The 16,920-nt window shown below is 36.0% G+C and overlaps 1 protein-coding gene across 1 annotated transcript in view; it reads right to left on the reverse strand.

Moving 5' to 3' along the window:
* Positions 1-3,762: 3,762 nt before the first annotated feature.
* Positions 3,763-16,920, reverse strand: part of RNF111 (ring finger protein 111) — a 95,807-nt gene continuing 82,649 nt past the window's right edge. Inside the window, exons 8-14 of the mRNA XM_008139180.3 lie at positions 15,550-15,898; positions 13,744-13,869; positions 12,725-12,851; positions 10,932-11,024; positions 7,090-7,185; positions 5,898-6,001; positions 3,763-4,084 (exon numbers count right to left, since the gene is read on the reverse strand). Of these exons, the coding sequence (XP_008137402.2) occupies positions 3,967-4,084; positions 5,898-6,001; positions 7,090-7,185; positions 10,932-11,024; positions 12,725-12,851; positions 13,744-13,869; positions 15,550-15,898 (1,013 nt within the window). The 3' untranslated portion in view covers positions 3,763-3,966. The remainder of the gene's footprint in view (positions 4,085-5,897; positions 6,002-7,089; positions 7,186-10,931; positions 11,025-12,724; positions 12,852-13,743; positions 13,870-15,549; positions 15,899-16,920) is intronic.

Below are 16,920 nucleotides of genomic sequence, written 5' to 3' on the forward strand. Positions count from 1 at the left end.
CATCTCTCCCCCTGCCCCTCCCCCCGCCCGCAAGAAAATTCAGTGAAGGGTGTAGAAGCTTTTGCAGACCTCAGAAAGCTCATTAAAAAGTGTGAAAATGTCTCTCCCTTCCTCTCTGAAATCAACAAAAATATATTTTAAAAGGTGTGAAAACATGGACCACAACATTGAAAGGTTTTCATTAATAAAGAGGAATGTTCATGGTGCATATCTGTCTACAAGCAAATCTATGAAGCTAAGGTTAATTTACTATTGAAAAATATATATTTTTAAAATATTTTTTTATTGATTTCAGAGAGGAAGGGAGAGGAAGAGATAGAAACATCAATGATGAAAATCATTGATCGCTGCCTCCTGCAAGCCCCACACTGGGAATCAAGCCCACACCCTAGGCATGTGCCCTTGACTGGAATTGAACTGTGACCTCTAGTTCATACCGTAGGCCGATGCTCAACTACTAAGCCACACCAACTGGGCTGCCTAACACAATTAGGAGAGTATGAAAAATTCTAGTTGTTAGTTTCTCCATAAAATTTTCTTTTAGGTCAGAGAGTAAGTGGTTTCCTCTCCTGCACCAATTCTGATCCACTAGCAGTGCCTAACACACAGCACTGGATGGTTCTGGTGGGTGATGCTCCTGCTGTGACTGCAAGGCAAGGGAAGAAAGCACGTGTGCTGGGACTCTTCTGACCCTCTGGTAGAAGAAAAACTCCCAACTCGTCAGAGAAGGGCTGAAGAGGATTGTTCCTGCTTTTTTAGTAATTAGCTGCTTGTATATGAGTAAGATTAGCACAAACCCTGATCTACAGTTCAGCACCGTGCTAGGCTACAATTTGTAACCAAAGGCAAGAGTATTTGGGTGGTGAGGTGGGATGAAGCAAGCATCGAGTGAACTTATATTCATAAGTATGCACTATATGCTCTTCACACTCACTATCTCATTTAATTCTAATAACCTAACTTATGTTTTATAAAAATTGAAAAATTAGGCTCAGAAAGCTTCAGTTGTTCAAAACTGCACAATTCAAAGCCCAAATCTGTCTGACACTAAAGCATCCCAAAAATCATTTATGTGGCCCATGACAGGATACACAGGAGAGAGGAGACTGTCCCTAGTAGACCCAACCACAAAATTGGTAACATTTAACTTCCTTAGTAAGAAATATTTGTTTTGCATATAAGTCTTAATTGAAGAAAATTACTGAAATCCATAACTGAGAGGATATTTCAATCTTGATATATCCAATATCATGACACATATTGGCTAAGTCTTGAATAAACAAGAAAATTTACTATGTTTCCAGAGGTTTTGTAAGTTAAATGAAAAATCAGGATGCATTTTCTATGGAATTAAACTATTCCCACTTATGAAATACTAATAATAAAATGTCCACAGAGTTTATATTTTAATTTCAGTGTTACAAATACCATTTTTAAAACAGAGCTAGTTTTCTGTATGTCAAAGTGTTATGGTTCAAATGATGAAGTGTGCTTGCAGCTAAAATAAAGTCACCAGAGTAAGAAAAATGTTTCAAATATCAGTTTATCACTTGCATATTAACAACAATAAAAATAAGGATTTGCTGACAAAAGAATTTTAAAGTATTTGGACAACTATCACTGAAATTTTCATTTTGACATAAGATGCAGCAAAATATGTAAAACACCAAAACAAAGCACAAAAAGTTAAAATATTAAAAATTTTCTTCCTTACTTGTTCATTACTAATCACATTTTCCTGTAACTAACTACAGTACCTTATAAGCTCCTGCATTAACAATTCAGGTTTATGCCACAAATACTTGCATTAAATAAATTTAAAAATAATAAGGCTTTATCTAATAAAAATTCAGTAGCAATTATTGAACAGATCAACAGGTAGTTGTTCATCTAAATCTGATGTAATCTTAAAAAATAGAGAAATCTATCTGTACTTTGTGTCTGGGGAACATCAAGAGGAGTCCTTTATGTAGAATTCTCCCCATCTTATCCCTTGGCACAGACCCTGGGTTTTCCAGTGGCAAAGTCCTACATCCACCACAGGCTCCTTGAAGACAGGCTACTCGCTCTTCTCCCCGGTAAGATGGCAGACATGAACCACTCTTTCATTCTCTGGCCTCCCCGCCCCTGCCCTCCGCCCTTCGACATCTGCAACTTAATCAAGTATTTTTAAAAATGTTATTTTATATCCAAATTTCTTTACCACAGTCCATCTTCCATCTCTACACATACTATGTTGAAGCATGTTTGATATTGACAATTACTACAGTGTAACATTTAATAATACAAAAAAAAGACAAACAGCCATAACTAAATGAATACAAACACCAAATGCAAATTTGCACTTGTCAATTATGCAAATGTCAACTTCAGAGAGATCACTATTTTTGAATGCCAAGATGTTTAATGTAAACGGTTTTACAAAAACTAATTATAAAACACAAAGACAATAGAAATATAAGTTATTTATTAATCAATCCACTTACAAAGCAGGTGGCTTAATGCAAGCTTATTGACATCTTCACATATGATCCATGGGAACATGTCTTCCACATACAGACAGTGATGTTACTGACTGATGCATTTGCAATCTGGGACATATTAAGCATATTTAAACAAATAAAATTAGGCTATCCTGTATATGAAAGCATCTTGATAATATGCATTTGAAGTGGATTAAAACTTTCTCCAAAGGAGAAATGTTAGTATGTTAACTTAACTTTATATTCTATATTATGCAGTAAATCTTAACTATTGAAATTAAAAATTTTAAATCAGTGATCGACTCTTGGTTAATGTATGAAGTGGGAGTCTAAAATCAGAGCAACAGTAGGTTGACAGTATAATTTGTGCCTCACAGTATCTGCAGATTTACTGTTTTCAAGTTTAAAGAGAAATAAAACAAGAGACATGTAGATTCAGCTAACTTTATTTATCTTTAAACTAATAAAAATCCCTTAAAAGTGATCCTGGGACCTTTAGTATGAATGCATAGATACCTGCTAATGACTGCAATTCTAAATCCTGACTGAATGTGTGTAAAAAAATCAGTGTAAGCAGATATCTTTACTATACGTGCTTAGCAGAAGACTAAACGAATTCTACATGTCTTCTTCAATTTCCCCAAAATTTTGTTAAATCTGCAAGTATGTACAATCCAGCTAATTGAAATTAATATTTAGTGTTTATCAGAGCTGTTTCACAGCAGCAAAAACTGAACCAGGGAAATAAAATTTTAAACGAAGTAGGAAAAAGATAAATATAATCAGAACAGCAGTCTAAATGTATAATATCAATATTAACTCTCTGCATTGTGTTGAAAGGAAAAGGATACACCAAGACAATTTCTATTGATCACTGGTGATGTGAATACCACCTGCATCTGATTGAATATGGTTTGTATTCTGTTCCCAGTATTAAGGATGGTATTTAACTCAGAACTCCTTATTGTAAATATACAGCAGCCATTTTTGTCCTAATTAAGGAATGTCTTAATACACAATATTATCATTTTCTAGAGGATCTTTATACATCAAACTAAAGTACATGATTGATTAAATTAAAGGTTAGTAATGGATAAAAAAAATTCATAATTCTTAAGACCTGATACTATGTAAAAAACAAAAAGACCACAAAATTCTACTTACTAAAGCAGCTAATCTTGCCTGCAAGTTTAGGGTCACAAGCCCATAATATGTGCAAAGAAATGCAATACAAGGAACCATGCAAAAATACAGTAAAATGATACAGGAAAATGTCAAATCTAGAAAAAAAGCTTTTATAAATACATCAAAATCAACTGTATACATAAACTGTAGGTCTAGCATTAGTTGTACCATATAGCAGAGCCAGCACTCTAAGTTCAAGGCTTCCAAATCTGCGCAGGTAAGTCATGCCATCTTTGGTTGAACTGCAGTACCGGGAGGATGGGAATGAGAGGGAGGGCAAGAGTTCTGAAACATGGTGTCAACTTTCACTTGGCAGCTGGGCCTCAATGTCCACTCTGCATATGGGGCACTTCTTATTGGTAATCAACCACTGGTCAACACACACTTGGTGGAAAAGGTGCATACAGGGAAGGCGTCTATTACAGGCAAAAGAAACAAAATGCAAAATTAATTTTATGACTACTCCATGTGGCATTTACTTTTAAACAAATGATACGTGTAATTGTGATGTTTTTAAGTTATTAGACATCCTCCTCTTCCATTCAAAACAACAAAACACCTCTCTAATAAGAGTTACACCTATATTAAATTAACACTCTGAGTAATACAATGTATAAATGAACAAGATAATTGTCACAGCAATGAAACCAAATCATGTAATATCTCAAGAATTTTAAGGACAACTACACTGGTAATTAATACTATTTTTGTTTCTATATGTCAGCTGCCAATACACTGGAGTTGGCAGTACCTTCTCTGTTATGTAATCATTACATTATTGAAGTGCTTTAAATATATATAATTTAATTCTCTCTCAAAAACATCAGAATTCATATTATAAATATTTAGCAGCCATGTCATACTAATTAAGGAATTTAATATCAATATTATTTTCTATCTAGAGGATCTTTATACATTAAACTTAAGTACATGATTGATTAAAGGTTAATATTATATTGTTTACAACATAACTGTTGCATTGTTACATTTACTTAATACTATGCTACTTTTTTAAAATTAGGTTAAAAGGAGATGTTTACTTAAGTACACTAAACTAAGTTATCAATTAGAAATTGAGAAATAAAAAAACCTTCTAGGAAATCCAGAGTAACATTAAATCTAAGTGTAACAGTGGGATGTAAGTTACTGACTTAAGTACCCATTTCTACTTCCATCTACTGTTAAGAGTTGTCATACATTTTCAGACTTCCTAATAGTTTGCAAAAATAGTAGCTAAAAAGAAGTGTTGCAATTACCCATTATTGACAGTATTGTCAACAATGTAAAAACAATTATCTTCCATATTTCTAAATCTTCATTGGAAAAACAATGTTCAAAAAACCTTATATGTTATATGAAAGAAAATTGTTTATATTTTTCTCTCTTGACCAATTGAAGAAATATGACAAAGTTATCCTTATAAATTAGGGCAACAAAATTACCATATGGTTCTGTTACATCTATATAGAACCTGTTTCACATGGGATTATGTTACATTAGAAAAAAAGAACTAGAAACAAAACAATTACTTAAGAGATTATAAGAAAATGCCTAAAATTAATATTGAGTTAATATAATAACATTTTCTAAATCACAGAGTTGCAAGAAGAGAGTAGTCCTACAAGTTGAGAGGAAATTTTAAGATAAAATTCATTTATAAAAGATGCTATAGCTCAACTGGTGTTGAGCGTCCACCTATGAACCAGGAGGTCACAGTTCAATTCCTGGTCAGGGCACATGCCCAGCTTGTGAGCTCAATCCCCAGTGTGGGGCATGCAAGAGGCAGACAATCAATGATTCTCTCACATCACTGCTGTTTCCCTCTTCCTCTCCCTTCCTTTCTGAAATCAATAAAAATGTACTTTTAAAAAAGATGCTGTAAAACAAACTGTATGGAGCTAAATTGGATCTCCCCTGTCTCAGCCTCAAAAGCCTCTCAAATTCTCCTTTCCCCAAGATTTGTAGAAGACAATTTTGACCACAAAATTTCCATGGCCAACTCACGGTGTGGCCCCAAAATAGGCAGTATATATCCCATCCCTTTGTTGGCAAGACGGAGGCTTTAATCTTTTTACTCTTTCACTCACTATAAGAAGCCAATTCTATGTCAGAGATTGGTAACAGGGGATGCCAGGAATAATCTTTATTTAGTTTCTAGTCTACTTTTAAATAAATATAATCTCTTGTACAGTTTTGACAACAGATTTTAGATAATTAGCATCTAGTTACCTCACATCTTCACCTTCCTCTAAAATAGACAAACAGATAGTACATTTTTCCTCTGTGTCCTCCTCAGTCCCTTCTTCCCCATCTTGTTTGCAGTGCAGTTTCCTCTGTGAGAACCAATCAGTTGTTACCTTGTTAGTAGAGATGACATTATTGAACAACTGAGTAAAGTCTGTGTTTATTTGAAATACAAAAATAAAACAAAACCACACATTCACCCACAACTTACTTCCCAGGTTCAACTATCATGAATGAGTGGATGACTTAAGTGACTATCACCAACTAAATGTTTCTTTATGACCCTTAAATAATCAGTATCAAAAGCAAAATCAAAGTTAACAGAAATTCATTAGCTTGAAATCTATTATTTTTAATCCACAAAAAGGATGATACACAATATAAAATATCTCTGTCCTATCATGAGCATAATTAAATAAACTTTATTTTACTAATAATGTTTCAAAAAAACATTCAAATTAATTAATGCTAATTACAGTACTTAGCTTAGAAAGTTGAAAGGACTTAAATTTAATGATAATACACCCCATTAATACACTTAGAAAACAGATGAAAAATACAAATAGTAATTTTCACAATTTATTACTCTCTATACAGCAAAGAACATTGTTGTTTGTTGAAAGAAACTTATTTAACATGTCCATTTCACAACTTCTTGATATACTACTATATAAGGAATTGGGGATAGAATATAAGAAATGTACATTAACTTAATGTCCATCAAAATAAGTGGCTGGTTAAATTATGGTACTACCATATGATGGAATTCTGTATATGCTATTAAATAAAAAATATGGATGATCTGTGAGTGAAGATATAGAATGAAAAGAGAATGTGTCAAACTGTGTACACAGCAAACCCTTTGTGTTATTTTTCAAAGTGGAAAAAAATATATATACATATGCACATTATTATAAATGTATAAAAATATTTGAAAGATTACCTAAGAAATCCTTAACCATTATTTTTCTTCTGAAAAGGAAGACTAGGGACAGTCAGCAGGGCAATAAACTTCAGAGTATATATTTTTTTATACTTTGAATATTTTTAATTATATGTATATATTGTTTTAATAATAAATAATATAGTTGTTATAATGCACAAACCAAAAGAAGGTCCATATTAAATTTTATCCATTTTAATAATAATGTAGGTGTTTCACAGAGTAAATTCTTACCTTTTTGTATTTATGTGGATATGTACATCTTTCAATTGTTCCCTGGGATGCTCCACGATTGACATTTCCTAATCTTTCTTCCAAATGAATCAGTTCCTAAAGGTGAAGAATAATTAGTATTAAAAACCAGGATGGTTATTCCTTAAACAGCACTGTCAATATTGTGAAATAAATAAAGTTCCATGTTTATAAACCTGCAATACAATGCAAATAGTGTTCAAAAAGCTGTAGATAGTGCTTGAGCAGTGTGACCTAGTGACTGAGCATCGACACATGAACCAGGTGGTCATGGTTTGATACCTAGTCAGGGCACATGCCTGGGTTATGAGTTCAATCCCCAGTAGGGGGCATGCAGGAAGCAGCCAATCAGTGATTCTCTCTCATCATTGATGTTTCTATACCTCTCACCCTCTCCCTTCCTCTCTGAAATAAATAAAAATACATACTAAAAAAACAGAAGTGGTATGGAAAAGTTATTGTTAGAGATTAGGGCAACATATTCCCACATAGTATTATGTAAGTCAGTAAGTATGTATGCATGTTCAGCAGGGGTGGGGAACCTTTTTACTGCCAAGGGCCATTTGGATATTTACAACACAATTTTTGGGCCATACAAAATTACCAACTTAAAAATTAGCCTTCTAGGAGAGAAACCAAGATGGTGGCATAGGTAAACACCTGAAATTGCTGCCTCGCACAACCACTTCAAAACTACAACTAAAAGACAAAACAGACATCATCCAGAACCACAGGAAGGCTGGCTGAGTGGAAATTCTACAACTAGAAGGAAAGAGAAAAGCACACTGAGACTCAGAGGAGGTGCAGAAGTAAAGTGCAGAGGTAAGGAGGCGCTAGCGCAGAAAGGGCTGGCAACTGAGTATGCAGCTGTCTTTTTTCAATCGGGAGGGAGATACAAGCTTCTGACTGCTCTGAACTCCAGTTCCGGGTGTGACTCTGGGACCAGACTCACACTGGAAGAAACTGGACTGTCTGGCATTGGGCCGGAACATGAAGGGAGCCTTCCTCAGAGGTGCTTGCAGCGATTACCAAGGGACACTGAGACTCGGGGGCCTCTTAGGGAAGGGCTGAAGGTCAGCCATTGCTGTTTGCTCTGCCCTGTTGATTCCCTGAGACCCCACCCCACCCAAGATGTGTGCAGAGGCTTTTGCATATGAATGGCCTGGCCCTTTGCAATCTAAAATTACCTAACAAACTGCAGCTGGGTCAGAGAGCCCCAGAACATCCAAAAGAAGGCCCAAGGCCCCACAGCAGCCTGCATTGCTTCACAACTGGGCCTCATCTGGGAACCTCCTAACCGCAAACCAAGAAGAGGAATCTGCAGATCTCTCTCTAGCTCCTGCTGCGTGGCCGCAGGCAGAGGCTAAATTTGTACCTCCTTGGAGATCCAAGAGCCAGTGTACCCAGTGGTCAGAGTGGGACCATCCAGATTACAACTCCTCAGATCCATAAGGGACACACTCAAGGGGCAGACTCAGTGAGCACCAAGGCCCCACTGAAGGAAGTCTTGCCCCAAAAGGGTGTCTCTAGCACAGAAGTTCTCTCAGCATAGACACAGCTGACCCTCACAGCCAATTGGCCTTGGAGGTCAATTCCTCCCAGTGATATCAACAACAATCAAGGCTTAACTACAACAAGACTGTGCACATAGCCCACAAAGGGATGCACCAAAAGTGTCCACCTCAGGTAATTGGGGAGGCTGAGCCACTGGGCCCTATAGGACACCTAGCACACAAAGCCACTCTATCAACACAGGGAAGCAGCCAAAATGCGGAGACAAAGAAACAGGTCACAAATGACAGAAGTGGAGGAAAGCAAACTACAGAGTTCAAAACCACGGTTTTAAGGTTTTTGAAGAATCTTCTAGAAACCGCCGATAAGTTTAGTGAGACCCTCGAGGATATGAAAAAGGACCAACTAGAAATTAAGCATACACTGACTGAAATAAAGAACAATATACAGAGATCCAACAGCAGACTAGAGGATCCCAAGAATCAAGTCAAAGAGTTGAAATACAAAAAAGCAAAAAACACCCAACTGGAAAAGCAAAATGAAAAAAGAAACCAAAAATATGAAGATTGTGTAAGGAGTCTCTGGGACAACTTCAAGCGTACCAATATCCGAATTATGGGGGTGCCAGAAGAAGAGAGAGAGCAAGATACTGAAAACCTATTTGAAGAAATAATGACAGAAAACTTCCCCTACCTGGTGAAAGAAATAGACTTACAAGTCCAGGAAGCGCAGAGAACCCCAAACAAAAGGATTCCAAAGAGGACCACACCAAGACACATCATAATTACAATGTCAAGGGCAAAAGACAAAGAGAGAATCTTAAAAGCAGCAAGAGAAAAATAGTTAGTTACCTACAAGGGAGTACCCATACGATTGTCAGCTGATTTCTCAACAGAAACTATGTAGGCCAGAAGGGAGTGGCAAGAAATATTCAAAGTGATGAAGAGCAAGAACCTACAACCAAGATTACTCTACCCAGCAAAGCTATCATTCAGAATTGAAGAACAGATAAAAAGCTTCACACATAAGAAAAAGCTAAAGGAGTTCATCACCGCCAAACCAGTTATTATATGAAATGCTGAAAGGTATTCTTTAAGAGGAAGAAGAAAAAGGTAAAGATAAAAATTGTGAACAACAAATACATAGCTATCAACAAGTGAATCTAAAAGTCAAGTGAATAAAAAAATCTGATGAACAGAATAAACTGGTGAATATAATAGAATCAGGGGCATAGAAAGGGAGTGGACTGACAATTCTCAGGGGGGAAAGGAGTGTGGGGGGTGCAGGAAGAGACTGGACAAAAATCATACACCTATGGATGAGGACAGGGGGTGAGGGGTAAGAGCAGAGGGTGGGGTGGGAACTGGGTGGAGGGGACCTATGGGGGGAAAAAAGAGGAACAACTGTAATAATCTGAACAATAAAGATTTATTTTTTTAAAAATTAGCCTGCTATATTTGGTCAAACATTTAATTAACTCACCCCTAATGTCTTGGCAGGGCCAGACCAAATGATTTTGTGGGCCTTATACAGCCCAAGGGCTGGATGTTCCCCACCCCTGATGTCGAGGATGAAATCATTGTAGTAAAGGAGGGAAACAAATCAAGCAATATTTCTAAGTCCCACTGCCTCTAACTTACAAATTGACATGAAGAAACAAAATAAAACTTTAAACCATATTTAAATGATTTGTTCTTCTGAAAATTCAAACAAGGAGATATTTAGTTATAAACTAAATTACTTAAGTTTCTTTTCCTCCCACGGTATTTTTATAAAAATTAAACTTAGTCTAAAGCATTAAGCCCTCCACCTCCAACATTTCATAGTTTGGTTCTTATCTGATATTCATAATGATTTTATACATTTCTGTATTTCTTTATATTAGGTTATTTTCATTTACTCTTCTTTAAATCCTTGGGTAATTTTTGTTTTGTTTTGTTAATCCTCACTGGAGGATATTTTTCCATTGATTTTTAGGAAGAGAGAGGGAAAGACAGAGAGAAACATCAACATGAGAGAAACACATCGATTGGTTGCCTCCTGCACCAGCCTTGATTAGGGCTTGGGCTGACGCTCTATCCATTGAGCAAAACTGGCTAGAGCTCCTTGGGTAATTTTTAAACTAAGATTAATACTGTTTATAAACCACAACCCCTAGAAGCAATATCAGAAATTCAGACATTTTACTGCCTTCTGCCTTATTGCCCAGTCACAGAGGCAATCCTATACAATTGTGAATACTAATAATACATATATTTTCTCCCTGCATTAAAGATACTGTAGCAAATAAATTCATTAATTTTATTACATACCTCAAAATTGCCCCTGAAAGGACCTCTAAATGACGTTCCATCCAATCCTGATGAAATGTAACGGATGTGAGGGTAGCCTGCCATGTCAGGAACCTATTTTAACAAAAGAGATAAGTTAAACTAATTAAGCACAGGCTTGAATTCTATTATTAACATTGAATAATTCAGACACTCAATTCTCTCCATTCAGCTACTCACAAAATTCAACTTCAGTAAGTCTATATAATTCCAACTAAACATTCTGTAACAGGGTTACATTCCTCTTCAAATATAATCTTTTATATAATAGCTCTTAAAATGTAATTAGATAAAAAAGAAGAAATAGCTGTCCCATAAAATAACAGGTTTCTTATATTTGATTCATTTTGCATAAGGAATCCTAAGTAGAAAATACCCAAACTTAAGACTGATAATAGCCTAAACATAAAGAGTAGTATTTTCATAAACATATAGAGTAATATTTTCATAAGATCAGTTTCCGAGAGCTGTATTAAACAGTATTAAGGAACAAAAATGCAGCAAATTTTCAAACAAAACTTTATTTCCAGTCTTCTAAAGTATACCATTCCTTTGTTGTTGTTGTTGTTGTTGTTACAAAGTTTCAATTGTAGAAGGAAAGAAGGAAAATAAATTCCAGATACCAGGGCCTCTGCTTGGGTTGCCAGGGGGCATGGCCGGCCTGCAAACCACCACAAGCCCTTTGCTCAGACCGCCCCACGCCCCAAGGGAACCCCCACCTGATTCGGGACACCCTTCAGGGCAAACCAGCTGGCCCCCACCCCTGTACCAGGCCTCTATCCTATCTAATAAAAGGGTAATATGCAGATTGATCACCACTGCAACACACAATATAGCTGCCCCCATGTGGTCAAAGATCCTGCCCCTATGTGGACACAAGATGGCCACCACAAGATGGCCAGCAGGAGAGGGCAGTTGGGAGGCACCCGGCCTGCAAGGGAGGGCAGTTGAGAAGGACCAGGCCTGCAAGGGAGGGCAGTTGGAGGTGATCAACCCTGCAGGAGAGGGCAGTTAGGAGTGACCAGGCCAGCAGAGGAAGGAAGTTGGGGGCAAACAGGCTGGCAGCAGAGTGGTTAGGGGGTGATCAGGCTGGCAGGCAGAAGCGGTTAGGGGCAATCAGGAAGGCAGGCAGGCAAGCAGTTGGGAGCCAGCAGCCCTGGATTGTGAGAGGGATGTTCGACTGCCCGTTTAGGCCCGATCCCACTGGGATCGGGCCTAAACGGGCAGTCGGACATCCCTTGAGGAGTCCCATATTGGAGAGGGTACAGGCTGGGCTGAGGGACAACCCCCTCCGTGCAGAAATTTCATGCACCGGGCCTCTAGTATGTATTATAAATAGCAAACTCAGTAAATTTTTGCTGAACTTGTTCTTTGGAACTCAAACTGGTATCAACAAAATCTGAATGTGTTCAAATCAGATATAGAAAATTAATAGTCCTACAGATAAGAGAATAAAGTACAAATACATCAGAACAAATTCCTATTATGAAAAATAAATCATGTTTTAATGACAATGGATCAAGATTGTCATCTTGGTATAAAAGAAAAAACGTAGTCATTTTTACATTAAGAAGAGTTCATTTTACAATACAAATACAGATTTAAATGTATCCAATACCTTTTTATAGCAAATTTTCTCTAACAATTCTCAAATTCTATTAAGACACCCACAACAACTAATACATTAAAACACATTTCCAATAAAATATTTAACTTAGAAAAGAAAGAATACTTTTAGGAGAATATATCAGAACTTTGGAAATTTCCTATTTTACCATTAAAGGAAGTGCTCCTAATTGTAAGTGATGAAGCCGAGGTGGTGCATGGTAATGGGCCAAGTGAGGATGCAATGCTCCAGGTGTGTAAGTAGTTGCAGTCACTCCAGCTTCAATTCCCAATTCCCTGGCAAAGGATGAGAAGAGTTTAACTTTTAGACATCCTCAGTGGTTTTATTATCAACGGAAATGAGGGAGAAAGTAATCTAAGTTTTAATGTACATAAGATGAGAAAAAGATAATTTAGCCCAAAAGATTTAACTCATAATTTCAAATTCACTGCAGAAATTAAAACTCAAAAATTCAATTTTATGACCATCAGGCCCAAAGCAATTTGGACATAGTTTCACATCTTACAAAGGAAAGCAATACAGTTGACACGTGAACAACATGGGTTTGAACTGCATGAATCCACACCTGTCTTGTTCAAGGGTCAACTGTATAATGAATGGTCCCTAAGGTTCCTTCCAAACTAAAAGTCTGATTCTACTTGAGGAGCATGCATAGTAGTTAACTTTTTTTGTTTACATGAATTTTAAAGATGCTCCTGTGGGTTTTGTTTGTTGGCATCAACTGCCTACAGATAATTGTTTCAGAAAGAAAATTAAAGCAAATCTGCTTCCATTTCTCTAGGAAAAGAGCAGAAACCTAGGAGGCTGGATTTCCCTTGTCAACAGCAGGGGTAAGGGTGATAAAGCAAATCTGAGCACAAAGGTAGATAAAAATGTTGTGAAAAGTAGGATTCACTTATGGAGTTAACTTTGATGATAGACAGCCCTGAAAAACAACAATCAAATAAACTCTACGCTTGTTTAACATGGTTCCCTGATCCAGAACTCAAGCTCCTACTCTTTCATCTCCAGGTCTCTTTAACTCACCCACAGTCAGTGCCTCAAAGCTAAGCTGCAATTCAGTTTTTCCACATCATCCTTTTGTATGGCATTCCACTACAAAGCATCTCTTCCAGCAGTTTTACCACAAGATGCTGAGCAGAACTTGAAAATAAACAAGATACTGACCAGGCGGATCTCTCTGGAGCCTGTCGAGGATGTGAGGACATAGTCTGAGGCACATGAATATGATGCCCATGACCATAGTTTGGGTGCATCCTATGTGGATGGGGTGGGGGGCGTTCATGTGCCCGCCTGGAAACACAGAACACAAAAAGACCACTGGAAATAATTGAATAATTGGTTATTTCTTAATGTAGAAAACAATCTGGTTTTAATAGTACAAACATCTATAGATTAGTCATAAAATTAACTATAACAATAAATTACAGAAATATAACACAAAATTAATGATTCATAATAAATCAAGAAGCCCTAACCCACAAAATTCTCACTGCCCATTTATTATAATGCCTCCAATTCAAATATCCAAAAATAAACGGCAATTTTAACATTATCTGTTATACCTTCTTTACAGTAGATATTTTAAATAGAATAGTAGAAATGGAATAAAAATATAATTTTAAAAGTTAAATACCCCAGCAAATGCTGCAGGCACAAAGAGGTTATTTTATGTAAACATATAGGGCAAGAAAATAGAAGCTATTTGTTTGCTTCACTTTTATATTATAACAACATTCATTTTAACGGATAAAACTTTTAAGAGAAAAATATTTTGACCTTATTCATTTTTGTCTAACACATGCCAAGTACATATTAGCATCATTTGAATTAACATCTAAAAAAGTGTTACCACTCCATTCACACTCTTTATTCTGCATCCCAGCTTATTATATTTTCTCTTTCTAGTCTTAAGTCAGTCAAATGCACAATTGTAAATGGCCACAAAGTTCTAAATGCTTATTAAAAAAACAGTGCCAGGTAGTAATTTTTATTCTAATTCTTATTTTCTATTAGTTTCTAACATAATAACAGATTTTGAATCTTTAATTATTACAAAAAGTAATTTTCTAAATACTAGATGACCTGAATGTTAAATTGGCAAATTTCTATATAAAAGGTTACTATATTAGAATGGCAATAGCAGCCAGAGGTTCTGGTATATAATCTTAAATTATGTAACTAAAGCAAAAAGTTACACAAGCGCTAAGTCATTAATTAGATCAACAGTTTGCAAACACATTCTGTAAGGGCGAAGTAATACATATTGTTGGCTCATTAGGCCACCTGGTCTCTGTCTCAACTACTCAACTTAGTCTTTGCAGTGTGAAAAAAGCCACTGACAATACATAAATGAACAGGTGTAGATGTTTTCCTATAAAACATTATTCACAAAAACAGGTAGGCAGAATTAGACCAACAGAGTTTACTGCGCTGAATTAGAAAATCAGATCCTGAATTTTCAAAAGAAAACAAAAAGTTCAATTATAGTTTTTGTATGTTTGTGGGGTACAATATTTTAACATTTAAATTTGTAAATAAAAACTAAAGACGACTATTTTTTCAATACCAGTTGATAATGCTAATACTCTTCTTCCCTCTGGTTGGTAATATATAAGTCAAATTATATCTATGATAACATTATGTCTTGTTTCCCTGGACCATCAATTCTAACATTTAGCTTTACTATGGAATACTGAGGAAACAGGCAAAGAAGGGATTGGTTTGCAAAAGAAAATGACCTGGACACTATCCTGAAAATGGTTTGATTTGTTAGATAACCTGATATAAAATTGTTTTGTCAACCCCTACAACTCAAGAGGAAGATTCTAGTTAGTAAAGAATTAATTTCCTTTTAAACTGAGGATATAATACAGTCCTATCACTTCTACAGGTTTTATAGTTTTAAAGACCAGTGGAGATAGAAGGGAACGGAATAAAGTGTGATTATCTTTTTAAAAGCATAAAACCTACGTTGGATGCTGCATCATCCTCCTCCTTTGAACTTCCATCCTTTGCATTACTTCATGAGGATGCAGTCTCTGTGCTGGAGGTGCAGTGGCTGGAATATGGTGTGAAATCGGCTGGTGTGAGGGAGGAAGATGTTGAGGGATTGGTGCAGCTGTACTGGCTAAATGAGTTGGGGGTGGGGGTGCCACTGGGTGAGATGTTGTATGAGAAGACATCTGAGAATGGAAAGCATGTACAGGATGAGGAATAACGTAATCCACTTGAGGTGGAGGCTGCGTCTGAGGAGGAGGGTTTCCATGAGAGTGGGGGCAGGCAGAGGCTTGATGATGAAGTGGTCTTGTTAAAGAAGCATCTGTAAAGAAACACACAGGCACCATGCAGTTAAGCATATACTGCAATTACACATCCCTACTGGATTTTACAAACATATTAGCACATACTTAATTTTAATGAATACTTTATCAAGTCTGTTCAATTTCGCTCTGCATCCTTTCTTGGAATAATCTTAGATATCTTCTCATGTCAATACATATATCTTCACTTTATTCACAGTCTCACAGCATTCTATTATAGGAATGTACCAAGATTTAGTAAAGAAATCGCCATTGATAAAAATTAAAAGCTAGCTAAAACTAACAAGTCTGAGTAAACCATGGACTGTAGTTAATAATAATGTATCAAAAAAATAATGTATCAATATTGTTTAATTAATTTTAACAATTAATTGTTTAATAATGTATGATATTAGTAATAGGGGAACTAGACATGGGGTATATACAAACTCTCTGAGCTATTGTCTCAATTTTTCTGTGAACCTAAAACTGTTCTAAAAAATAAAGTCTAATATTTTTTTTTAAATTGAAAGCAACCCAAATGCTGTAATAAACATCTGTGTGTATGGTCCTCCTGTGTTGCTCACTCTTTCATATGTACATATACGTAAATGTGTGTGTGTGTGTGTGTGTGTGTGTGTGTGTGTGTGTGCGCACACACACACACACACACACACACACACAGAGACATTACTCATGGACAATTATTGTAGCATAAATTCCTATAAGCATGTCTGAGTCTAAGAGAATAATATAAATACCAGTTGACAAAATACCCTTCCCAAAAGATTACCGAAATTAATATTTCCACTAACAGTACATGAGTGTGCCTGATTATCCCTATACTATCTCTAAATCTTTAAGATGCCAATCTGAGAAAAATCTTCTATTTATTAGCCACTTATATTTCTTCGCAGAAATATCTATTCATATTCTTAGCCTACTGTTCACCTTTTCTTGTTGATCTGTAAATATTATGGAAACTTTCTCACAATAAGTCTTTTGTTAATTATATTTTGAATTGTCTTTTGTTAATTATATT

The sequence above is a fragment of the Eptesicus fuscus genome, chromosome 5 (assembly GCF_027574615.1).
Source record: "Eptesicus fuscus isolate TK198812 chromosome 5, DD_ASM_mEF_20220401, whole genome shotgun sequence".
NCBI lineage: Eukaryota > Metazoa > Chordata > Mammalia > Chiroptera > Vespertilionidae > Eptesicus > Eptesicus fuscus.